Below are 27,295 nucleotides of genomic sequence, written 5' to 3'. Positions count from 1 at the left end.
TATAAGCATTTATAAGTCTATAATACTAAGAACTTTTTTTACTTTAACTTTAAACAATAATTTAAGAATTTTAAACTTTTCTCTTAATTATATGAATTGAATTGAATCAGCCTTACACCTAACGGTAGAAAGGCTTAGGACTAAGTAAGTAAGTGTAAGTCTATATCCATATAACTTTTAGGTAGATGAATACAGTAATAAAGTTGCAAATTATTTTCTATGCCTGGGATACAAAAAAGGTGACAGCGTAGCTCTTTTATTGGAAAACAGACCTGAATTCGTTGCTATATGGCTAGGATTGGCAAAAATAGGAGTGGTTACTGCTTTAATCAACAACAATTTGGTATCAAAGTCTTTACTACACTGTATTAGTATTGTGAATGCAAAGTCAATTATTTTTGGATCTGATTTTGTCAATGGTAAATAAGTCTTAATTTTTTTTATATATATTTTATCTTTCGTAGATTTTTTCAGAGTTTCCGGTAATTCGAACTAAAGATTGTTTAAAGAAATATTAATCAATAAAAAGGAGTATCAGAAGACATTGAATAAAACTTATTTGAAATCCTTTACAACAAATATTCAAGACCTGATCATTTTACCACCAAGCCAGCAACACCAGAAACACAAAAAATAGCACTGTGCGATAAAAGTCAAAACCAAGCAAACAAACTCAACATGTAACATCTGATAAAAATAATTATAATGTAAAACTCAAACGGACAACGCCAAATTATTGCCCGAAAAACAGAATAAGATCATATAAAGAAATCCTTATCAAAAAAAAGAAAAGACATAAAAAGAAAAGGAAAGCATTAAACACCAAGAAACGATTTTGAAAAAAGAGACTACATAGTAAGACAGTTAAAAGGAAAAACCAACAATTTGTGCAAAAAAAAACATAATGCTGGGATTAAGTCAATCTCAGCATTATATGATGCAACTGTAAATAAAGACCAAAATTTCATGGTCATCGGCAACATCTGGATTGGATACACACCCCAGGAAGAACAAGAAGAAAAATAATGTATATGTAGCTACTGCAGACACGAAAAAGAAGATATGTAAAAATGGAAAGAAATGAATTATCGAAGCTATCAATAGACCAAACACTAAAAATAAAACATTTGATAAGTGATGAGATCTTAAACCTTGATGATAAATATAACATAGAATGAACGCAACAGTTTCAACGCAGAAAAATATAGGAAGAGAGATAAATATTTATTTTTCTCTATTTGCATTCATTCGTTTATTATTAACCAGTAATTTTAGCCAAAATAGTATTTTTAATCCTTATATTTGTTTTGTTCACAGCTGTAGCCGACATACAGTCAGAGTTAGGCGCTACCATGTTACTTCAGTTAAATACTTCTTCTGTGGAAGTCATGAGAAATGCCCTTGATTTCCAAAAATGTATTTCGGGGCGTCCAAAAACAGTATCCTTGCGATCTGGTGACATGACTGACACAATTTTGTACATTTTCACTTCTGGAACGACTGGTCTACCCAAAGCTGCCAAGATCACTAACTCCAAGTAATTGCTATGATATTTTAACAGTTCTTTTATATTTATATGTTAAGGCGGGTTTACACAGGGCCTACTGTAGTGGTTTATTACATAGAATACTGCAATAGCGACCGTGTTTGTTGGACAAAACAGTGACGTATGCAAAAAAAATTAAATAAATATAGCACTACCATTTTACTATTTTTAGCACTTTACAAACTAAATTTGTGTGACCTTATTATTGAAATAACGAAGTTGTTTTAATATATTCCTTACAATGGATAACATTGCGAATGCTGCGACTGTTGCTACAATTTATAATTTTTTGAAAATGGTTCGCTAAGTTGGAGTCGCTTTTTATGGATATTAAATAATCGTCTTGTTTGTATAAATGATTTAATTTGGTCCTAACATTTCCTGTGGCAGTTGTAACATATTATGAATTTTGTTAATTTGAATATCATCTTCTGGAAATTTTTCTACACCTATATTTGATGTAACGAATTTGAAGGATATAGAAACAATTAGATACCTAGTATGAATCTTCTTCATACACTATTGTCAAAGCTTTTAATCGTACGTTATGGGCCGGCTTCTATAAAAAAATTATAATTTGGGAAATTATAAATGTAAAATGGAAAAATATTGCAATTTTGTGAATTTTTTTTTATATAATTTGTCTGTTGGCATTTTAAAAATAGAAAGTTATGTTTAGGGAATCTGATCTTTTCGCTTTTATAGCTTCTCTTCAAAATTGTTTACAATTCGTGGAAATAAAATAAATATTTGTATAATCCCTTTTTGATCTTAATATCCTTTTAATGACACCAAACTTCAAATTCAAAATTATTCTTAATATCTGCAATTACTACTATTATAAATTCAGGTAGATAAAGTGTCGTGAGTCATTAATAGGATTTTCAATTAATGTCAGACGTTTGTGTCGTGTCAATCTCAAAATGGCCACAAGTGCAATAAAATTCAAAAACGGTAATTTTTAAATAGCGAATGGAAAAAAATAATGCTAAATGTTTTTAACTACTTGTCAAACAGTAAAAATAATAAAAGTGTATAAACAATAGTACGGGAAGTTTCTGATATGAATGCAGTCTCTAAACGAACGATATTCCGATATAGAGGTGAAAGTAAAAATGGGTCACTCGTAACTCCCATAAGAAAAGAAAAGAACCGGTTATTCGAATAGCCTTAAGAATAAATACCATGAAGTAACTCGCTCTAGAATAAGACAAGTAGTGCAAGGTTTTTTTAGGAAAACATTCGTCCAACCATTGACGTAGTACTAGAAAAAAATTAAGAAACGAAGCATCTTCCGAATTTTTCTAACAGTATATTGAGAAGACTATTCCACGACATGGGTTTTTTATATGCAAGCAGATAGGAAATTCAATATTAATAGAAAAGCAAGAAATAGTCGCTTGGAGGTGCCAATTTCTCAAAAACAAATTAAAGAAATTGCGAAATCAAGTAGCCAATATCATTTATATGGACGAATCGTGAAACTATTAATGGACAAGTATGGCAGGATACAACAATAAAAAATAGACGACAGGCTTTCGTAAATGGACTTACCAGTTTTAAAAACTTCGAGAGGAGAAGTACCAAGATTTGTTTTAGTCCATGCAGGAAACAAAGATAGATATGTTAAAGGTACTGACATGACTTTTCTAGTCAAAAAATATGCTAAAGATTGCTATGAAAAAATGAACGTAGATCTATTTGAGAAATGGTTTAAAGAGATGTTAATACCAAATCTTCCAAAAAATAAAAAGAATGTGATTCTAATTGACAATATTATAATTCTAAAAAACTATTGGGTGAAACATTAAATTAAGGAGTAGTTTTATAAAAGGATATTTATTTTGAAGAAGATTACTTAAAAAAGAGCTTCTGTAAACTGCTCGTGCATTTAAAAATATTTCTGACAAATACAAAATTGATTATATTATTAAAAAATATAGGAATCACAGTGAAGTACAATATCGCGTAGATGTCCTCATCTTAAGCCTTATCACTGTAAACTGAACCCAATAGAGATGGTGTGGAGTGAAGTGAAACGGTAGGTACATATCCTCTAGGAATTGAAATTTCAAACAAAATACCATTAAAGCATTGATTTATGAAGCCTATAAAAAAGTACACAAAAATGGACATTGGAAACATTACCTTAACCTTGTTATATAATTGGAGAATAATTTTTGGATAGTAGACAATATGCATTCAACCTATTTCAATGTCATTAAACGATGATTCGGACGATAAACTAGATTATGAAACTGAAAATAATTAAAAATTGTATTTCTGGGGTGTATTGTATTTCTGGGTCTCAACATTGATGAAAAAAGTAGAGGCCTTCGAAATGTGGGCTTACCGACGTATATTACGTATATCCTGGACTGAGCACGTGACCAACGAAGAGGTACTACGCCGGATAGGTAAAGAGAGAGAGGTAGGAATAAGTATACAGAAAAGAAAGTTGGAATACTTGGGTCACGTTATGAGACATAATAAATATAGAGTACTACAACTGATCGTTCAAGGGAAAATAGACAGCAGAAGGGGTCCAGGGAGGAGAAGACACTCTAGGCTCCAAAACTTGCGGCAATGGTTCGGATTGTCATCTGCTGAACTATTCAGATCTGCCGTAAACAAAGTCAGAATAGCCATGTTGATTGCCAACGTTCGGAACGGACAAGGCACATGAAGAAGAAGAAGATTTCTGGGGTATTCTCTTAAACGACTTTCATTAAATACGTATTAATAAATGTTCACTAAAATGAACTATTTACATACTTAAAATTATTAATGTAGTTCATATAATTTAACAGCTATGGTTAACCAACAAATTATCTTTATTATGTATAAAAGCATGTTAGAAATTATGACCATTAATTTCATTCACGAATATTATATTAAACATTTTTACTTACCCAAACATATTTTAGTCTATCCTGAGTTTGGCCCTGCTTATTTTACAAAAGTAGCAAAATTTACAATGGCAGTAGATTTGGCAACGTTGTTATCCTATATCCGTACACTGCCATCTGAGTGTGATTTCCAAATTTTTTTTTTGTTTTATAGCACTCGTAGATAATTGGTATTATTTTTGAAATCACCTGAACTATTGTTGTCACTCAAAAAGTTTTCTAAGCTGGTTTTAACACTGACTTTAAATATTTCTTCCCTTTTCTCATCGTTTGCACATCTTAATAACTCCCATCACTGGGCATGTTTTAAAGATTTTGTTTAAAAGTAAGGTTTTATCTTACATCATTGAATCAATAGTACAAGAAATAATATAAACAAGAAATATACTATTTTAGGTACAGCTTTTCTGCGGTCGGTGTATACAATATGGTTGGAATATCAGAAGATGACATCTATTACAGCCCACTACCATTGTATCATGCTTCTTCTGGAATGTTGTCGTTAGGTGTGTGTCTTGTATATGGTGTTCCAATGGCCCTTAGAAAAAAGTTCTCAGCATCTGCGTTTTGGAGCGACTGTATCAAATATAATTGTACAGTAAGTAGACACTTTTCACATGAATTGGTAAACTTATTATTTTTCGCGTGAATTCTTAGTATTTCAGTATCGGATTATTTAGTTTAATGTTTTTTTTTATCTATTTCTTCCAGTTTTTCCAGTCTGAAATAATTTCTTCCATTTTTTGATTACTTCTTCATTTTTTTTTTCTTTTATTTTGTGGGTTTGATGCAAATACTGTACTTCATTTCATGAAGATGCAATATAAAAAGCACCGATATGTTTTATATTATACATAATGTTGTATTTTATATCTTTTGCTATATTTCTAAACAAAAATTGCCTGGTCAGAGAGAATACTATCAGTTGAGATGAAAGACAAAAGCAAGAATTTAAAAATACTAATAATTATAAAAAAATTAAAATTAATGCGAATATCCCAGTAGTTGGCTGTATACCATCGTTTAAAAAAAACATACAGAAGTTAAAACACTTCACAATTGTATTTAGGTATATAAAAACATATAGTTAAAACTTAAAACTGTCGTCAAAATTTATACAGTAGCATAACGTCTTCGATCTAATCAGATCATCCTCAGTGCCTTATGTAGTTGGAGCTAACAATAAATTTGTAGCCGTGACATCCGTATATGGGTTTACATCATTCCAAAATTAAATTATGTGGTGACTCTAGGTCGATAACATTGAAAAAAATTTAATACTTGAGGAGCTACATGTCTCCCTGCTTGGTTTTTAACACGTGGATATTGTCAGTTAAAACGACATACGCTGTCGTTGATGTAAACCCATATATGGATGTGACGGCCACAAATTTATTGTTAGCTTCAACTACATAAGGCACTGAGGATGATCTGATTAGATCGAAAACGTTATGCTACTGTATAAATTTTGAGGACACTTTTAAAAGTGTTAACTATATGTTTCTATATACCTAAATACAATTGTGAAGTGTTTTAACTTCTGTATGTTTTTTTACTAATAATTATATATGACCCAAACGATGAAGACTCGGCTTATAATAAGGATAAAAGAAAATATGTATTTAGTAGGTGACTTCAATAACAGAATAGGCGCAAATAACCAGCAATATAATGAGGTATTAGGAAATAAGTGATGAATTCGACTGTTACTTAATGGAAATTCTGTTTACATATCAATAAAGTGATCTATTTTTGGTATGTGTTTACACTTTATAGTCTTTAACTGAATAGGTTGAGGAGGGGAGAACTGTTTGTCTCAAATTGGTCATTCAGAATTATGTCTGTATTTTTTAATTTGTTAATTTCCATATATACTAATAAATATAGCTTAAGGCCTTTATTTTGAATGTGAAGAATTTGAAATTGGTCATTAAAAGAATGATTATGGTCTAGAAGGTGAATTGCGTATGTAGAATCTGTTTTTCTAGTATTGAAGGGCCTTCAATTTTAACAGTTTAACCTTTTCGTTTAGTGAGGTTTTCGGTATCGAAGTACAATTAAATATAAACGTTCAGAACATCAACAACAAATTTATTAAACAAAATATACGTTTTATTATATTTGGTTCTACCAGATTTTGATCAGATGCAGGAGTAGATCTCTTGCTGCTGAAGACATCGGTGGTATATAACCCCCCTGTTCACTTGGAATAACTTCCCTATCGCAAAGTTTAAGAATGTTTTAGCAACAATTGTTACTTTACTTTTCTTTTTTGTTTTTTTTTTCTTCGCGTGTTGATAACCTTTCTAAACGGTCTGTCCATCATCTACAGCAACTGAAGAAGAATGCCTTCGAGACAAAAAATTCCTGGACTTCTACTACTTCTCCTAGTAGTTCGATTCACTGCGTATATTATAATATATACAAGGAGTCACTAAAAGGATTGATCATAAATTATACCGTGAGGTTTAGGGATGAAGTCGATTTGGACTAACTTACGTATAATTTATGACCAATCTTTTTGTGGCACCTTATACCGTGAGTTTTAGGGATGAAAATAAGTCGATTTGGACTAACTTACGTATAATTTATGACTAGACTTCGGCAAATATGCATATTGCATATTTTGCATATTGTGCATATTTTATGCAAATATTTCATATTTTGGCATATTTGTATAAAAGTTTGCATAAAGTGCATAAAAGTTCAGATTTTTATACTGTATTTGAAAATTTTTAAACATACCAATTTATTTCAATTCTTGTATAAAATTTTGTAGTCATTTTAATCAAGAAATGATCTAAGTACGTAATCTCTACAGGTACAAAACATTTACAATTTCAAAGAAGATCAATTTAAGTAGCCCTCAACATTCTTAGAAAGTCTCGGTCACTGAGGCATTCAGTTATTGGATAATCGCTAAGGGTTCGCTCATTTGCATTTTATGATCTAATCCCCAAATCTATCTACAATTTATTGTATCTTAACAGCAGGTAAACGGCTAATAGTTTTGTTCCTAATTTAGGGATTTTCCAAAATCTCCCAGTTTATTGAATTAGGTACCTAAACATTTCTAATTTGATGCTCAGATTTGTAAATCATTTTTGTTTTGATATTCAAAGCGTAAACACTCGTTGTGCATAACAAAAAGGAAGATTGTGATTTTATAATGCCTAAAACAACCAGTGCTTCAACTTGGATTAAACCTTATAAAGAGCTGTCTATGGATATGGGAAAAATCTACTGTTCAGTCTGTGGCAAAATTGTAAGTATCTAATATTTTCTATTAAATATCTAATATTTCATACATACAGGGTGTTTCCAAATGACACTTACAACGTTTGACTGTAGATACTTCTCGAAAAATTGAACAAAACGATATAGTTAATGAGGGGTCAAACTTATTTACTTTTCGAGATACAGGGTGTTAAAATTAAAAAAAATTAAATTCTTTTAGTTAATAACAACAATAACTTTAAAACCAATAAACGTATTTACTTGAAATTTAGTACTCGTAGGTTGTTTTTAAATGAAAAATAGCTTCCTTTAGTGAGAAAAAATTGTCCATGGTACAATACAATGGTGTGTATTTAGAAAAATTTTTCACCTTTACTTTTTTTATGAAGTCAGCTATTCTAAAACACAATTATTTTTATTGTAATTGAATTAACAAAAAAAAAACTTTTGTTGAATTTTAAAATAAGTTATATGATGTACTAATGGTTAGTAACAAAAACTAATTTGTGGATTAATACTGCATTTAAAACACTTAGCGAGTGTTTTTTTTTCCAAACCAGTTATTTGATTAACCAAAAACACCTTGTATATTTTTATATTTTAAAGGTTGGGTTAAAATAAAGGTTTTTATTTTTATTTATAGATAGCATGTGAGAAGAAATTTCAGGTAGACCAACATGTGAGAACTGCTTCACACCTTGCAAAAAAAGGAAAAATAGGAGGAAAACATCAAACTTCAATGGCTAAATGTTTCCAATCTACTTCAAAAAAATTAGATGAGCAAGAAACTTTTAATGAAGACTTATCGCGCATTAGTGTCTGCAAACATACCGCTTTCAAAATTAGTAAATGTAAATTTTAGTTCGTTTCTAAAAAAATATTGCAAACTTAATGTTCCAAGTGATCGGTCTCTAAGAAGAAATAATGTGAACGGGCTATACTCGTCGGTGTTAATTAATATTAAGGAAGAAATTGCAGATAATTATTTTTACATATCTGTAGACGAAACCAATGATTCCTCAGGAAAGTATATTGCTCATTTATTGATTGGTGTTCTTAAAGAAGATACCTTACCAAAATCTCATCTTATTTCATGCCAGCAACTTGAGAAAACAAATGCTTTAACAATTTCGCGTTTTATACAAGAAACATTAGCAACTTTTTTTCTTCCGACAACTATTCCTTCTAATAAATTACTGCTTATTTTATCGGATGCTGCTCCTTATATGGTGAAAGCAGGACAAAATTTAAAAATATTTTTCCCAGATTTAATACATGTTACTTGTGTAGCGCATGGATTAAACAGAGTTGCAGAGGAAATACGAAAAAAGTTTCCTCTTGTAAATACCATGATATCCAGTGTCAAAAAAGTATTTCTTAAAGCTCCTATAAGAATTCAACTTTATAAAGAAATGCTACCTAACATTCCTCTTCCACCACAACCTATTTTAACGCGATGGGGAACATGGTTAGAAGCAGCTAATTTTTATGCAGATCATTTTGTTAAAATAAAGAACATAATTGATACGTTAACAGATGAAAGTTCCCAATCTCTTTTGGATTCTAAACAAACTTTTCAGAGTAACTTGCTTCAACAAGAACTTTCATTTATAAAATCAAATTTTAGTTTTGTTCAAAAAACAATTACTCAGTTAGAATCACCAAAACTGTCATTGTTCGAAAGTACAGCATTAATAAAAGAATTTGCGTCATGTTGTCGGAACGTTAGAAGTAATATTGGAAAAGATATTTTAAAAAAATTTGAAGCTACTATGGAAAAAAATAAAGGTTACCATATTCTTTCTGAAGTAGTCAGTGTTCTAGCTGGAAATATTTCGGAAACAATTAATTTAGAACCAAATGTTTTGGTTAGTTTGAAAAATGCTCCCGTTACATCAGTTGATGTTGAACGAAGTTTTTCCATATATAAATATATGTACTCAGACAGAAGCCACAAGTTTTTGTTAGAAAATTTTGAACACCACTTGGTCATTTATTGTTACCATAATTCTAAATAAGTTTATTCATACTTAAAAATGATGTAGTTACTTAAAATAAATGTAAATCTTAATGAATAGTAGGAAATATTTAGTTATGTACACTTTTTTTTTTAAATAAAATTGTTACTATTTTACGATTTTTTTATTTATTTGTATGCATATTTTGTAAAATATTTGCATATTTTCGGGTAAACACGTGCATATTTATGCGCATATTTTCTACATTTTTATTGCATATTTGCCGAAGTCTATTTATGACCAATCTTTTTGTGGCACCCTGTAAAAGCTAAATAAATAAATTTAAGAAGCAATCCAATATATACTTTATTTATTAGGTTACGAACTATATAGGGGAAACCTGCAGATATATTTTAGATGCCCATAGAGGGCAGACAAATATTCAGCACAAAGTTAGGACAATGTGGGGAAATGGTTTAAAAACAAATGTTTGGAAAGAATTCGCTCATACTTTTAATGTTCCTAATATTCTTGAAGGATACGGTTCAACTGAGGGTAATGTTAATATAAGTAAGTATTTGGCATACTTTTCTTGTTATCATTAGTCAATTTTTTCTATCCGGTATCTTTATTTATACACGTACATTATATCAAGTGGTTTAACCCTTTCAGTACCGCTTTTTTTCAGCAAACGGAAAAATATTATATAAAAAAAATATAACATGTATATATAAAAAAGCAATTTCTTTCGTTTTGAGAGCACAAATGGACAGTGCACTTCAGAAATTGCCATCTTGATTTTCCTGTACAACGATTTTTTCATCTTAACGGTAAAGGTAGCTGTGGGTGCTTGGAAAATGTCCAATATTATCAAATTGTACTTCAGTAAAAGGTCTATTTTAATGGTTTGGCGTTATGCAGCTACTACTAAACTAGATGTGTCGTTTGAAGGTCTTACCCGTTTAATATAGCAGTTCCTTCTCCTTTAAATATTTTATTGGAGGCATTTTACTCTAAAAATTAAAATAACACTTAGACATTTTGGATACAATTGTGCCCATCGAATTTGAGGTACACTTCTAGATTTGAAAAAAGTCTAATTTCAATAAAATATATTTCCAATTAGTAAGAAGTAACGCTACTTACAACATTGCACTGAAATATAAACCGCGATTGACTTTTATTCAAACTGATATTTGAAGAAACAAGTACACTTACCTCTTACGAACAATGCAGTTGCCGCCATATTGCTTTTGACATCAATCAACATGACTGAGAGGGTTAATTCACTTTACTCTGTATCTATTTTTTCTTGCTGATTATGTTAATTTTTAGTAAATGTAGATGGAAAACTAGGCGCGGTTGGTTTCATTCCTTTAATCATATCCAAATTCTCGCCTCTAAGAATCATCAAGTACAACGAAGAAATTAACGAACCTATAAGGGATAAAAGTGGATTTTGCATTGAGTGTAAAGATGGAGAACCGGGGCTAATGGTAGGCAGAATACATAAAGCTTTAACCCTAAGTAAATTCGAAGGATATGTGGACCAAAAAGAAACTGCTAAGAAACTTTTTAGAAACGTTTTCAAAAAAGGGGATATGTATTTTAATACTGGAGATCTTATGGTTAAAGATGAATTTAATTATCTGTATTTTTCGGACAGGATTGGAGATACGTTCAGGTAATTACTTTTGAGATTTATTTTTTCTTTGACTTACTTCGATCTAAATTTTCTTACTTTTTTCCGCAGTAAATATCATTTTAACAGTTATGATGAACTCCTTTTTTTACAAAATCGAGCACATCTTTCTACCAGCCTTCTTCAATCTTCTGAAGTCGTCCTAAGTGAGAACCTTTTAAAATAAGGTAAAACAAGAAACATTACTATTCTATCTGTACTGTAATGACAGAAGTTAGTGTTCTAGGCGTAGTACTATCATATTATCTATCTGAAATATACGAGTGACACAAAACACGGTAACAGAAACATTCGTTGATGACACAACAATTATTTTATACCACGAAAACCCACAATAGCTACAGAATTCACACAAAATTCCCTAGATAACCTTCAGAGATGTTAAAACAAATGGGAAATAAAGATAAATGAAAGCAAATCATATTTACATAAAAAGAAACACCCTACAATCGTCATAAACAGTGTACTGATACCACAAACCGAAACAGCAAATCGCTAGGACTACACTTAGACCAAAATCTTACATGCACACATTTTAAAAAAGAGAAAATAAACAGATATGGAAACAAGAGAACTACAATGAGTGTGAGGAACAAAATCACGTGTATCGACGGAAAATAACATTTTGACCTATAACTATTGAACTAGTTTAAATGTATTAAGTTATAACAGGTTATAAATGTGTACCTGTTTATGTTATTTAATCACTAGAGTAACTTAGAGATACATTAGAAATGTACCTTTCTGAGTGCTAAAAACATTAAAAACAAGACAAAAAAAACTCTAAAATGAAGCTCTCAAATTTTAATTTGTCTACGTCCTTGTCGTGTTCCTAAAACATATCCCCATATCTGAAAAGCACCATCTACTAAAAATGTTCAATAAAATCCGAAAATTTTTGTCGATATGGTTATATTTGATAGCTAACCAATGGACACATCTGATGTCACAATGGGCGAGGTTTTTAAAAACCTTTTTAAACATTTCTAGTTTGTGTGTATTCGTCTCATAAGAAGTTGGAAATATTGGTTTTTTTAATTGTTTTTGCAGAATAAATAAGGACTTTTGGTTAGGAAAATTCATTCTGTGTGATTGGTATTATTTGTTGTTCTGGATTTTGTGAGGTTAGAATATCAAAGTTATTTACTATGAATGTTCATATTTTAAGGTTCTGTTATTGTTTGATTAAAACTTTAATTATTTTTGTACTGTATTTCAAGGTATATTGATATTGTTTTTATTAAGGTTATTTCAAAATAAATCAATAAATCATTTAATTTATTTACAAAGTAGAAAAATAGTTAAATTAATGTTTTATTTTTTTTTCGTTGTAACGGCTTTTATCCTGTAAAAGACAAAAGGTATTCGTTTTTTTGTAGTTTAAGTTGTAATAGAACATTCTGTGAAAACCTTTCTATCAATTTGCGACAATGAATGTTTAATAAACTGTTTTTTGAATGTTGTATTAGTTTTTGAGTTTATTTTTTAGATCTGGGCATGTAATGGCTAGTAAACATGTGTTGAAGATATCCAGTATTACTGAATTTTTCAGTAATGACAACAAAACTACTATTAACTATTTAAACTACGAGAAAACGAATATATTTAATCTTTTAGAGGATAAAATCACTAGCACTTAAAAAAATTAAAACATTAATTTAACTATTTTTAACTTGGTAAATAAATTCAATCATTTATTGGTTAAACCATAACATAATCTTAAAATATGAACATTCATAGTACATACATTTCTTAATCCTTTGTTATTCTTACCTCGCAAATTCACAAACAACAAATAATACCAATCGCACAGAATAAGTATTCATAATCAAAAGTCACACACTTACTTTACTTTTTCGTGTCTGGATCCGACTACAGTTTTTCTGCCCAATATCGGGCTACGTCTACACCCTTTGTATTTGCGAGCCATAAATCATCGAGGGTGCACTGTGATGGGTAAAGTCTGCATACTCTCAGGTGCTCCACGTTCTGTATTTCCCCATATTCACAAAGTGCGTCGCTGTCCGTCTTGATGCCCCATTTAATGAGGTTCTGTTTTACAGGGGCAACACCTGTGCGTATGCGATTCAGTGTCCGCCAGGTTCTCCAGTCCAGGTTCATTCCATTAGGTCGTTCTGGATGTAGGGGGAACAGTTCGGGTGGTTCGATGCTGACTTTTCTCATAAACCTTTTCCTTGATTTAAGTCGGCTGATTCCTGGCGGTTCGTCAAACCCGTATAATTGGTGCCTTTCATCGAAAGTTTGCCTGAACTTCTCCACATATTGTGAGGCGCATCTACGGCCATCTGGTGATGAGAATCCAGCTACCCGGTACAGTAGGGGTAGGGGGGTAGGCTTCATACAACCGGTAATTATTCTGCATGTTTTATTTAAAGCCGTGGTGACTTGTTGGGCGTGTCTAGATCTACCCCAGACGGGACAAGCATATTCCCCTGTTGAGAAACATAAGGCCTCAGCTGTTGTCTTCAAGACCTGGGGGTTTGCACCCCACTTGCTCCCTACAAGTTTCCGGAGAAGATTGTTTCTCGTAGAAACCTTTTGTCTCGTGCTCTGACAGTGGAATTTATACGTTAGTGACCGGTCTAGTACTACTCCAAGATATTTGGGCCTATCAGTATGTTTCAAGCGTTGTCCCTCCCAAGAAACATTCAGCTTTACATGCGCCAGTTGGTTGTTGAGATGGAATGCACATACTTGGGTTTTAGTAGGGTTTGGCTTTAATGAGTCACACACAAAAACACAAACTAGAAATATTTGGAAAAGTTTTTAAAATCCTCTCCCATTTGGACGTCAGATCTTAGGTAGTCCACAACGTCCAGTACTTACTCCTTTTTGCTTTTAAGTGATAATATTATTGACTATTTTTTAGATGGAAAGGAGAAAACGTGGCTACGGCCGAAGTTGAGTTTATAGCATCTGAAATCTTAGGACCAGTCGATCTTGTTGTATATGGAGTTGAGGTAAATTTATATATTCTCTTCTTAATTTTAGTTGTACATAAATAAGGCTTGTGTCTTATTAGGCATACGTGTGTTGCCTGTTATGGTCTATGCCGCTTAGAGAAAAATAAACAATTTTCATTGTTTGTAAAAAAAAGGTTTATATAGGTTAGGAACGACTATCGGGGTAGAATTAAAAAGGGAACGTGGCACTTAGGGAGTGCCGACAGAAGTGAATACTTCTTATAGCGCGGAATTACTATATGTGGGTTAATGAAATATTATGTCCCCTTATTATTGAATTGATAATAGTTTTTATAATAACATCACACATTTGAGTTCTTTAAAATTAAAAAAATAAATTTTATTTCTTTAAAAATTTTGTTAAAATGATTTAAGTAATTTTCAAAATTTGTTAAATTTAATATAGAATTAATCACCATTATACTTTTATTATTATCTTGTATTTATGTTTATTTACTTACATTTAAATGATCATTATAAAAAAATTTCTCCTCTGCAGGTAGTCGAACTTCAGTCATTTGCGTGAAAAGTTAATAGACGTGAAGTAAAGCAGGCGGTTTTAATGACGTAAATCCAAAGGAGCATATATAACTGTATGTGCAAATAAAATTGTTGTTTTTACTATTTGTAATGTAAACATAGCAAGGAAGTAAAGAAGGAAAAATTAAGAGGTAATTAGCCTAGTTAAGAGTAATAATTATTTAAGTAATTATTATATATTCGAAATTAATAAAGAATAAATTCGACACAGTTTAACGTATACATTTCAAATTAAAAACAAAACAATTGACCCAGTTTAACACAAACCTGAATGTTTAAAAAATTACGACACTTAGACCTTGTTGGAAATTAATACAAGGTACGAATTGTTAAACAAGTGATAAGAATTGAGCTGACTAAGAAGTTTTACATAGCGTGATCCAGTTTAACACATGGAATAGATGGCATAATCAGCGAAAACGTAGAAACAAATCTCCACTTCGGACGTGACAAAAAGAATCTAAGGTACGAGTTGGCAATAGATAAAAACGGAACGAAGCGGGCCAGCGTCCAGTAAGAGCGCGGCGCCCGAGAGTGGCCCCACGCTAGCGAGGACTAGTGGGAAGTTGGCACTCTAGAGCTCTCCACGCAAGAAGTGTGGAGATCAGACGATAAGCAGCCAGTGAACGCGCTATTTAACTCGACGGGATAGTGTGACGTATAAGTGCCGGCAACTGGAGATTCGAAAGTTCGCGATCTCGAATCCCTATAGGACTGGAGGCGTATTCATTAGCTAGAGCCTAAATACGCTAAGGTAACTAAGATCTATATACTAACCCAAGGTATATCTAATGATACGGAATTGTCCGACCTTTAATTCCTTGCTTTGTCTCTTCTCGTCTCCCTTCGCGCCTGATAGAACATTATTGGTCATAACTGATATTTTGTAGTGTACAGTCTATTTAATACATTGCAAACTCGAAATTTGTTTTTGTTATTTCTGGCCGTTACAGGTAGAGACTAGAAGAGATACACATTTCGCTTATGCAGTGCTCCGGCTTCTAACGTAAACCCATAGCCTCTCACTCTTTGCAGGACCTGAGACCGAGAAGTCCTTAATCTCCTTCCTTCCAAAAATTTCCCTACCCTCTTGTAAATCCGCGAGGGTGGAACCAGTCAGTCCAGACTAGTGGAACCAGTAAGCCTTGCCCCGCCGCTAAGCTTGTAGATGCATTGATAAGGATATTGAGACAGACGTCTTCTACAATGGTGACAGCCTTTATTAGAGTGGAGACAATTCATTAGAGGGGTTTATTAGATTTATTTACAGCTTCAATCCTAAATTATTACAGCTAGCCACCCCAATTTATTACATATTTTCCTTACAATTTCATCATATTTTCTCAACTTTAAACGTTCCTTGGACTTTTAAAACCCTAAAAATTTTATTAAACCATCAACATACCCCCAAATATCTTTCAAGATGCAACTCATTCTTCATTCTCATGGAGAATTTACCAGCTACCATATTTATCTGGCCTTCAAGTTTCTCAATGTTTGATATGTTTGAAGCAACTGTAGATACTTTTGCTGTGAAATTAGTTGATTCACTTGGAGCTGTCATATTAGTAAATAAAAAAAAAAACAACAAGTAGGTCAATGAAAAATAACTGTGTTTATAGAGCTGGTAAACTAATCCTACTATTCGAAAAAGACGATAAAAATAGCCAAAAACGAGGATCAATTATTAAATAGCATCCTGAAACTTACGCACGCCTTCGATGAATAGGACATGTAATTAGGCGAGATAAAGATGCAACAATTTTCGACCGAAGAGGACCAGTGGGAAGACGAGCCAGAGGAAGACCAAAACTTAGGTATCAAGATAACATAGAGGATGATCTAAACTCCATCGGAGTTAAAGCATGGAGAAGAGTTGCCAGAGACAGGGGCGAATGGAAGATTGTTCTGAAGAAGGCATGATGATCCTGAAACTTTCAACCAAAATTTTGAAAGAACGAATAAATCAAAGGATGAGCTTAGCAGATAAACTGATCCTACTGGAAGATCGTGTCCAGATGTAATGAGCATAAATCAATAAATAGACTGACATAATGCCTTATTAACATTATATGGCGAAACCGACATATTAACACAAATCGAATAAAGAATTTATAAAGACAGTGTTCTACCAATAATGTCGTATTCATCAAAAACAAGAGCCGGCACAGCCACGGCATAAAATCTATTGGTAACGGTGGAGATGAACATCTTTTTTCTTTTAAGTATCTTGTCCGGTCTCCCAGGGACGTTGGCTATCACTATAGCAAGACTTGTTTTATTTTGTGCCATAGGGAAAGCTGTCCAGCAGCTGATTCGATCAAAAGCTTTTTCCTAATCAATGAAACAGGCAACTACTTCCTTTCTTTGATCTCTGCTTTATACTGAATAGACCTTCGCGTGTTCCAAAAGCATTTCTGAAGCCAAACTGTGATGTATATGTCGCAGCAAGATGGTTAAATTAGCCGATTAAACAACTAGCCCTTTGATTGAATGGCGCTATTCAATCACAAGAGTAGTTATTTTGTCGAATTTGTATGCAATTAAAAAGTTCAACGACATGGCTGATTGAAAAGCCGCCATATTATTGACGTAATTTGTTTCTAGACTACCGCGCCATTAGTAGCACCAGTTAACTGGTTGAAAAAAAAATAAAAAAAACTGAGACCTCTACTTATTGGCAGTAATGTCCTGATCATCGCGGGCCTTTGGAACCAAAAATATCAAAGGAAAAATTGTGGATTTTAGAAATGGATTAAAAATTGGTTTGTGCGACAAGAATTGCATTATAGATAGCTATAATGATGAAATTTTAGATACTCCGATATCTTCTATCTTATAAATTACAATTTATATTTAAATGTAAGTAGAATGTAAGTTTTGTTATTTTTATTTCAAGGTTCCAAATGCAGAAGGCAAAGCAGGTATGCTAGCTGCAGTCGACAAAGAGAATACAATAGATACAAAAAAATTGGCTACAGGATTTAAATCGCAATTGCCAGCTTACGCCATTCCCCTATTTGTAAGACTTGTGGATAAGATGCCTCTAACTTCAACTTTTAAAGTGCAAAAGACAGTACTGCAGAAAGAGGGATTTGATATTAATTCTATTCAGGATCCATTATTTATTTTTGACAGTAAAACCGTAGATTATGTGCCATTGATGAATGTTTATGATGATGTTATTAGTGGTAAAAGAAAACTGTGATTTAGGTTATTGATTGTAATAAATGTTCTGTTTTTATTTTAAAGAAACCCTCTATTTTACTTATTTCAGTGTATAAGATGACTATTTATGGTTGGAATTAATAAAAATAAGAAAAGTGTGTAAGATTTATGAGAAATACAATACGAAACAGGCTACTTCAATTTAAATATATTGTGATGAGATCTGTTGATATTGTAATTAAAAATGAGCACTGGCAATAAAAGAAATACAGAATAACAGCCGAATAAAAGGTAAAACTAAAGTCATTGACATGATCCTAACTCGATGACATGACCGCATTGTTATTGTCTTTTATCTTAGGTTAAGTTAGCCGCCTAACTGTCACTTGTTAATTTATAGGCGAGCGGTTTACCCATCGAGCAAAAAGACAAAAGAGGGAATCTAATCGTTATGAAAAGGCGACCAAAAAAGTGGCCTCTGATGGCGGACATATCCGGAAATGCGAATGCGCCAAATTTAAATTTTCCGACACTTATTAACAGTAGCTATAAAATAGTTTTCAGAATGTGCCTTAGACGAGAAAATTTTACTTAAATATTAACGATAACAGTCTAAAATGTGAAACAATTGTTAAAAAACTTCAATATAAATAAGATTTCATGTGACAGTTGGGACAAATAATAACATAACCCAACTAAATTTGATTTCTTAAACAAGGAAAGACTCTCTTTATATTTTTTGCCCCCACTACCTTTACATTCCCTCTTTTGTCTTTTTGCTCGATGGGTTTACCCCTCAAAAGACGCTTAGAAACAGAATATACCGACTAAAATCCTTTTTGCATTTCTAATGCACCAAACGTTTTTTATTGGATTCTATATATTTTTCCAAGATGAAATGTATTTTTTTTTAATTTTTACAAGTGGGCCGGCAATTGTTATTAACAAATAACTAATACAAAAAAGCAATTTCACCAAATTGCTTCGGAATCAATTTTTTTAGGTGTATCTCATCAAAATAAACACTTTTTCTCTCTTGATAATTTTTCGAAAAATGCTTCCTTTTCGAGTTATTTGCTTTTTTTTTGTTGAAAAAATGCCTTAATTAGTGATTTTTGGGATTTTTTTTTCTAAAAAACTACTAAATGAATTGCAATTCTACAAATAGCTTTATAATCTTTAAACTATCGAGTACAAGTTAGAATATTTTGACAAGGATAAATGGTTTCTATCTCGCTAAAAACGTGGACCCAAATATTTCGAATATGCCTTTCGAGCAGTCTACCGCTAAGTGTGTACAGCGGTTGCGTCGATACAGGCGTGCGGCACGTAGAAATATTTTTGTTTAAATTTAAAAAATTAATTCAATACAAATATTACGTACAATTTATTAAAAAAAAAAGATATTTCTAATTATTTTTATATAGACATATTATAATTAAAACAATTAAAATTAATTTTTTACAATGCTATAATAATGTAATTTTTCTTTTAATATACGTGGTGACTATATTATTGAATGTTTTATTACAGTGAAATACATTAAGCAATATATAATTAATTTTCATTGAAAAATATAATAAAATTAAAATTTAATATTAATTATACATCGTTTTCATTGTCAATAATTTGAAAATTTTCGTCAACAGCAACAGGATTTCCATCTAATAAGCTGATTTCATTGTCTTCAATAAAGTCGTCTTTAACATTTTTACAATTCTCTGGTGTACATGCACATACTGCGCAGCATTCTAAATTATAGGAAATACAATTACAATTTTTGACATGAGCAGAAATACTTTTGTAACATATCTGAACTAGTTTCGCCTTCAAAATAATTAAAATCGAAACAATTATTTTCCATTGTCCAACCATGGGTTAATGGATCAAGAGATGAAATAATATTGTTTTTTGCTTAAATCCATTCATTTATTTGCCACTTTGCTCTTAAGTAATGTTGTAATAATGCTGGTTTCGAAGGTGGTAATTTTTCACTAGATGCATTTTTTTTAGCGCCTACAGCACCTCAACCGCTGTACACGCTTAGCGGGATACTCTCGAAAGGCATATTCGAAATATTTGGGTCCACGTTTTTAGCAAGATAGAAACCATTTATCCTTGTCAAAATATTCTAACTTGTACTCGACGGTTTAAAGATTATAAAGCTATCTGTAAAATTGCAATTCATTTAGTAGTTTTTTAGAAAAAAATCCCAAAAATCACTAATTACGGCACTTTTTCAACAAAAAAATGCAAATAACTCGAAAAGGAAGCATTTTTAGAAAAATTATCAAGAGAGAAAAAGTGTTTATTTTGTTGAGATACACCTAAAAAAATTGATTCCGAAACAATTCGGTGAAATTGCTTTTTGTATAAGTTATTTGTTAATAACAATTGCCGGCCCACTTGTAAAAATTAAAAAAAAATACATTTCATCTTGGAAAAATATATAGAATCGAATAAAAAAGGTTTGGTGCATTAGAAATGCAAAAAGAATTTTAGTCGGTTGATGCTCTGCTTATAGGGGTAAACCGCTCGCCTATTAAAGGAGCGTTCACATTAGATATACAGTGTGTCCGTAAAGTATGGAATAAATTAGATATTTCCTAAATGAAAACCCTTTTTAAAAAAATCTAAAACACGTCGATTTTTAAATCTAATGTTCTACATTTTACAATAAAATTTCATTATACAAGGTGATACACATTACAGTGATGACGTCATCGCTCTTTTTTTAAATGTAACACCCTGTATTTTAGAACATTTTTAGTTCTAGTCTAGTTATCACGTAGCCGAGTGCCAACGTGTTCCAACTCTTTCTCTCCGAATACTTTATCTGTTGGCTCTCTGCGTCAACGGGAAAATTTCTAAAGTCATTCAAACTAAGTTTTAACTTCTCCACACTAATTTGTAATATGTAAACACATTAATATCGCCTGACGAATTTAGCAGACAGCCCAGTAAGCAACCGATCCAAAACAATAACAATAAACTACCTAATTTAGTTCAAAATGAGCGTGTTGCCAGCTCTCCTAGTGTTTCAAATATTTCAAAGAATATGATTTCGACAAAAATTTTGGAGATGTTAATCAAACGAAAATGTGATTAGATTATAAATTTAAATGAAGATGCTATGAACCAAACTAAGAATGAAGAAAAAAAATGGAAAGAAGTAAGAAGTAAACCAAAACGACAATTACTTATAGGGAAGAATGATGCAATTAAAGTCAATGGTAAAGATCTAAAGGGTATACCCAAAATAGCGGACCTGCACGTATACAGGGTGGACCCACGTATGACTGCTGATGATATGACAGAATCATTGAAAAGTTTTTTCCCGGAGGTTACATGTACATCTTTGTCTTCCAAACATCCTAATATTTATGCCTCATTTAAGGTAAGTATATATTATTACCACTTTAAAGATGCTATGGATTCTAATAAATGACCGCATGGTGCCTATGTCCAACGGTTTTTTCACCTGAGAACCAACTCAGACATGCATCAGCCGAAGACGCAAACCTAACGGCAATTAGTTCAGAGTTCAAACATTTTAAAATCATTTGTGTAAATTCACAGTCAATAACAAACAAAACATGTGCATTTGAGCTAATTTTAAATTGTAACTGTCCGGATATTGTTTGTGTTACTGAGACATGGTGTAATGAGTTAAGTGTAAATAGTATTAATTTTGAGAATTACTGTCAAGCTGCTTAATATAATAGACTTGAAAAAATCCACGGTGGTGTCCTAATGTTTGTCAGAGAGTCAATGTCATTTAAAGTACCAAAGTATATAAATAGTTTAGCAGAAGAAGTTAATTTCGAGTATTGTTGTATAACCTTCAATTTAAATGCAAGTACGTACTGTTTGATAAACATATATAGAGCACCCAGTGGTGATGTAGAGATTTTCATGAACAAATTATTTTTAGCGTTAAACTATTGTTATGATCATTTTAAATATGGTATTGTAAGTGGTGATTTTAATATTAATTACCTGAGTGTGTCTCGGGAAAAGTCTTTACTGAATGACATTATTGAAAGTTTTAATTTAACATGCCAAAACTTAGAACCTACTAGAATTTTCACAAATAAAAACGGCAGAACAACAAAATCTAAAATTGACTATTTTCTTACAAATTATTCCCTACCATATGAGGAAACAGTTAGAGATTTTCATCTTGGAGATCATAGTGGATTGGAACTTATAATACCAAATATAAATTCAATAGCAAATCACCACACAAATGACATAACGAATGCTATAACATTTAGAAATTTGTCTGAACCAAGTATATCAACATTGCAAACAAGGTTGAATCATGAGGATTTTAAGGTTGTTTATGAAAATCTCGACAATATTGACTCTGCTTATACTGTTTTTGTAAATACCATATTGATATATGTTGTCCTATGGTTGTAAAAAAATTAAGTCAAAATAATACTAACAACTGGATTTCTAACGAAATCTTAAAGATGGGAGTTGATTTAAAAAACCTTTTTTGGTTGACAAAAAATTCGACAGACCCTGATGTAAAATTAAAATATAAAGAAGACAAAAAGAAGTATACTGATAAAATTCAAGAAGCAAAGAAGCATTGTTTCCAGAATACTTTTCACAACAAAAATAACCATCAAAAGCAAAAATTTATTTGGAAAACAGTTAATATCAAGACTGGAAAAAAAGGACAGTATAAAAACATAGAAAAAATCGAACACTTAGGAAGTTTCATAAACGATAAAAAAGAGATGGCAAATGCTTTCGGCGTATTCTTTTCATCATTTTCAAAAAATGCATTAAATGCCAAATATGGAAATTCACAATTTAAAAACTATACGACCTTAAATGTTGACCAAACATTCTTCTTCTATCCTATTGACTATAGCGATGTTGCCGAAGCTGTTTCATCCTTAAAAAATGTAAATTCAGTGGGTATTGATTGCATTTCCACAAAGCTAGTTAAACATTATGAGCGTGTACATTATTCAACCGTTAACTGATTTAATAAATAAATCTGTAGAGATGGGTATTTTTCCCACTGATTTGAAAATTGGTATCGTTTCCCCAATATTTAAAAAAGGAAACAAAACTATGTTAGAAAATTATAAACCAATTACCGTACCAACTGTCTTGTGTAAGGTTATAGAAAAATGCATTCATAAAAGGATCTTGTCATTTCTTAGTAAATATAACATAATAAGTTCGTATCAAAATGGGTTTCTTCCAGGTAAATCAACCGAGAGTGCATCAACAACATTTTTTAAATTCATTTATAGTTCATTAGATCAAAAGAAATTTGTTGGAGCCCTCTTTTTTTATTTAACTAAAGCGTTTGACTCTATAAATTTAAATGTAGCAATTTGTAAACTAAACGGACTTGGATTTCGAGGTAATTTTTTAAAATGGTTACAATCCTATCTAGAATATCGACAGATGTATGTCAAAGTCGGTCATTATCAATCAGATTTGTATGACGTTGATCTTGGCGTTCCACAAGGATCAATACTGGGTCCTTTGTTATTTCTTTGTTATATCAATGATATGCCTAAATATATGAGTACGGAAAATATTTTTTTGTATGCTGATGACACGACTTTGGTGGCATCTGCAGAAAAAGCTGAGGAATTGAGGTTAAAACTCAATACCTTAGCCCATGAGTTTACGTCTTGGTGCGAAAAAAAACTCCTTAATAGTAAATTCGAGTAAAACAGTATGTATGCAATTTTATATAAAAACTCCAATAAAGGAAAATTTCTCTGTCAAAGTCGACAATGATTTTATCACTTTATCTGACACTACAAAGTTTTTAGGACTACATCTAAACAGTAATATGAGCTGGGAGGTACATATTAATCATGTATGTTCGAAAATTAATTCTGGATACTACGCTCTTTTGCAACTCAAATACTTATTTACAACGGAACAGATACTTAATGTTTATTACGCTATCATCTATTCACATTTGTCATATAATATTGTTCTATGGGACAGTGCAACAAATGTCTCGAAAGTTTTTATAGCCCAAAAGCGCATAATTCGCTTGATTTTTAATTTACCATATAGACATACGTGTAGAGAGCATTTTAGAAAATATCAAATACTCACTGTTCCCTCAATTTTTATATACGGAAGTATTCTGTATACAAAGGCTAATATCAATAGATTGAAATCAAATTCAGATGTACACAATTATCGTACAAGAAAAAAAGATTTCTTTAGGACTCCTAAACATTACACTTCTATGTTTGAAAAAAACCCTGATTATAGCGGCGTAAGGTTTTTTAATCAGCTCCCATCCAAATTAAAAAGTGAAGCAGATGATGATAGGGCATTTAAGAATAAATTCAAGACTTATCTCATCGAGTCATGTTTTTATAGTGTCTCGAAAGTTATGTCTTAGATCAGTGGCGGCTTTTGAAGGTAGGCAGGATAGGCCGGGCCTACCCAATAATTTTAAGAGCTTTAAAATTGAAAAACATATATTCAAAAATTATATTAATACATGTAAATAACTTTTAAATGTACTAAATCATTCAATACATTAGCGTCCGTTAAAACAACTATATTATTATATTACCACAGAAAGCATCGAATCGTATTAAGGCATTTTAAATATCATTAATAGGCCCGACCGGAACTGGCCGACCTAGCTCACATAAGATCCCCATACAAAAAGCGTTTGAAGTAAGCAGCTTGCCGGACAACGATTTATATCGTCGTGTTTACGCTTGCTGTTTAGGCACCAGACGATCGGGCCTACGACGACAATCGTTGTCACTTGTAACGTAATTATTATCAAATTCTAATATAAATTTTTGTTTATATTAGATCGTTGTCACTTGTAACGTAATTATTATCAAATTCTAATATAAATTTTCTTTTAAATTATGATAAAAAAATATGTAACATAATCTATAATTGTAACATATTTTTAAACAAACAACACAATTGCAAACAAGTACACGGTTGCCCAAATAAATTTTAAAAAATTCGTAAAATTCGAAGAAAAAAATCACATTTGCGTGATTTCTATATCGCCTGATTGTATGAAACTTATATATGAGATTGTTTTATAACTGATACATAAAAATGAGTTTTTATGGCGCTTTACCAGGTTGCAGTAATAGTAATGTTTATAGTGAGTGTTTGGACATTGTTATTTCACTATTGGAATCGCCATTATCTAGAAGAACTGAAATTGGTAGAAAAAAAATTATTATGAATGAAAGGTCTACTCCAACATTGCGTATTGACCAAAAAGATGGGAAAAAGGTGCGTACTTTTAATTTCTCTTGGTATGATGTCTACAAATGGTTGTCTGGAAGTATTACGAAAAACAGACTATATTGTTGGCCGTGTTTGAAATTTTCTAATAAGAAATGTGTATAGAACTGTAAAGGATACTTTGATTTAAAAAATATGTCTGCCTCCTTAAAAAAAATATTCCAGTTGCAAGGAACATTTAAGTAATTTCCTGTCCTTTAAGGATGTACAGAAGAGGGCGTTTTTTATTCGCGATTTGCTAGATGAAAAATCAAAAATCTCAAAAATTAGATACAACGCAGAAGTTAAAATGAACAGAGAAATCATTAAACAATTAGTTAGGGGGGGTCATGACCCCGTGACCCCTCCCTCTGGATCCGTCACTGATTACACATAGCTATATGTAATTTGCTGGCTTGGCCTACCCAAAATTTTACCACACCAGCCGCCACTGTCTTAGATATGTTGTATGTTGTTTCTATATTTATGTGTATGTTTATATTATATAGGTAGTCTTTAACGTTTCCTTTTACTTTGACATGTCCTATATTATGTAAATAATCTGCAAGGATGAATAAAGTTTTATTTATTTATTTATTTATAGCATTTATTAATAATACAAAATGACACTACATACAAAAATCAGATAAGAAACCTAATCCTAATATTCGAACCAACTGTCAAAAATCACAATACTGTGTAACAGTACGAGTTGAAAGACCTGTTGTCATAACAATTTTTTGACAAATATATTAGGTACTACGAACTTATAAATCTTATAATAAAAGAAATGAATGAAATAGAACAATTTCACCATGCTTAAGTACTTTGTTATAATGGTTTTTATGGCATTTTAGTAACACTAAAAATATTTGGTAAGTATAAATTTTCACAAATAACAGTAAAGCTTAAATAGAAGTAGATTAGTTTAAGAATCTCATGAAGTTTACAAATATTTATATGTAAATAATAAAAATGTGAGTCCAAAGATCGTTCTGATGATGAGTCATGAGATATTAAAACTATCTAAAACATCTTTTCGCTTATTATATTTGGTTGCTTCCCAATTCGTTTGACAGTAGAATCTTTCTGGATACATGTGGCCAGGAAGCGATAACAAACGATTCGATTTCACATTCGTTGCTTCCTCGTACGATTCTGAAATATCCATCTTCTCCCCAGTTGGGACCCCAGCTGTTGGCTACTTTCTGCAACAAGAAGAAAAATATAGTATTTAAAAAAATAATTTTTCTTCTTCTTAGAAGTACGACAACAAAGCTTAAAAGCAAGTAAAGTGGCGCAATCTCTAAATGACACAATCTGGAAGAACAAATACCTAAGACAAGACACAAAAACAAGAATCTATAAAGCAGCAATTAGACCTTAATAATTAACATACACGGCGGAGACAATAGAGATGAAAATACTCCGACAAATATCAGGGAAAAGTCTGTTGGATAGGGAGAGAAGCGAAAACATAAGAAGAGCGTACAATATAGAAGACATAAATGGATGGGTGACAAAACGGAAACAGGAGTGGAATGAACACATCAGTAGAATGACAGAGGGTGGGATAGTACGAATAGCAAGAGATAAGTCACCAAATGGACGAAGAAGTATTGGCAGACCAAGAAAAAGATGGCGCGACAATTTAAACAATTTAGGAGGCTAATATTGAAGAAGAAACGGGCTTTAAAGCCTACATAGAAGAAGGAAGAAGAAGAAGAAACAAAGAATTTGACTACTTAGATGTCTTTATATGTACTGTTACTGTTATTACTTTTAAGGGAGAAGTCATGTGCCCTATAAGATCTATCATGTCTACCTTTTTTGCATTTTCTGATTACTTAATGATCAGAGCAGCTTACGCAGCCCTATCCTCTCAGAAAGTTTAGTAACTCCAGAGGCATTGTATTAGGTAAATCTACTTCTCATACTTTCTTAGATAAAGTGCTAGGGAGATATAACAGTTTGAAAAGAGTATA

At 31.7% G+C, this 27,295-nt stretch overlaps 2 protein-coding genes across 4 annotated transcripts in view; one reads left to right on the top strand and one right to left on the bottom strand.

The window, feature by feature from the left end:
- Positions 1-18,131, top strand: part of LOC140444094 (long-chain fatty acid transport protein 1-like) — a 42,643-nt gene extending 24,512 nt beyond the window's left edge. For all 3 annotated transcript variants that reach the window (XM_072535743.1, XM_072535742.1, XM_072535744.1), the window contains exons 4-10: positions 182-419; positions 1,318-1,537; positions 4,852-5,053; positions 10,028-10,220; positions 10,986-11,334; positions 14,243-14,333; positions 17,776-18,131. In XM_072535743.1, the coding sequence (XP_072391844.1) occupies positions 182-419; positions 1,318-1,537; positions 4,852-5,053; positions 10,028-10,220; positions 10,986-11,334; positions 14,243-14,333; positions 17,776-18,084 (1,602 nt within the window). In that variant the 3' untranslated portion in view covers positions 18,085-18,131. The remainder of the gene's footprint in view (positions 1-181; positions 420-1,317; positions 1,538-4,851; positions 5,054-10,027; positions 10,221-10,985; positions 11,335-14,242; positions 14,334-17,775) is intronic.
- A 7,754-nt stretch (positions 18,132-25,885) lies between these two features.
- Positions 25,886-27,295, bottom strand: part of Swim (Secreted Wg-interacting molecule) — a 49,380-nt gene continuing 47,970 nt past the window's right edge. Inside the window, exon 9 of the mRNA XM_072535741.1 lies at positions 25,886-26,518. Within this exon, the coding sequence (XP_072391842.1) occupies positions 26,357-26,518 (162 nt within the window). The 3' untranslated portion in view covers positions 25,886-26,356. The remainder of the gene's footprint in view (positions 26,519-27,295) is intronic.

This window comes from Diabrotica undecimpunctata, chromosome 6 (assembly GCF_040954645.1).
Source record: "Diabrotica undecimpunctata isolate CICGRU chromosome 6, icDiaUnde3, whole genome shotgun sequence".
In the NCBI taxonomy this organism is placed as follows: domain Eukaryota; kingdom Metazoa; phylum Arthropoda; class Insecta; order Coleoptera; family Chrysomelidae; genus Diabrotica; species Diabrotica undecimpunctata.
This window is presented reverse-complemented; position numbering and strand designations above follow the sequence as displayed.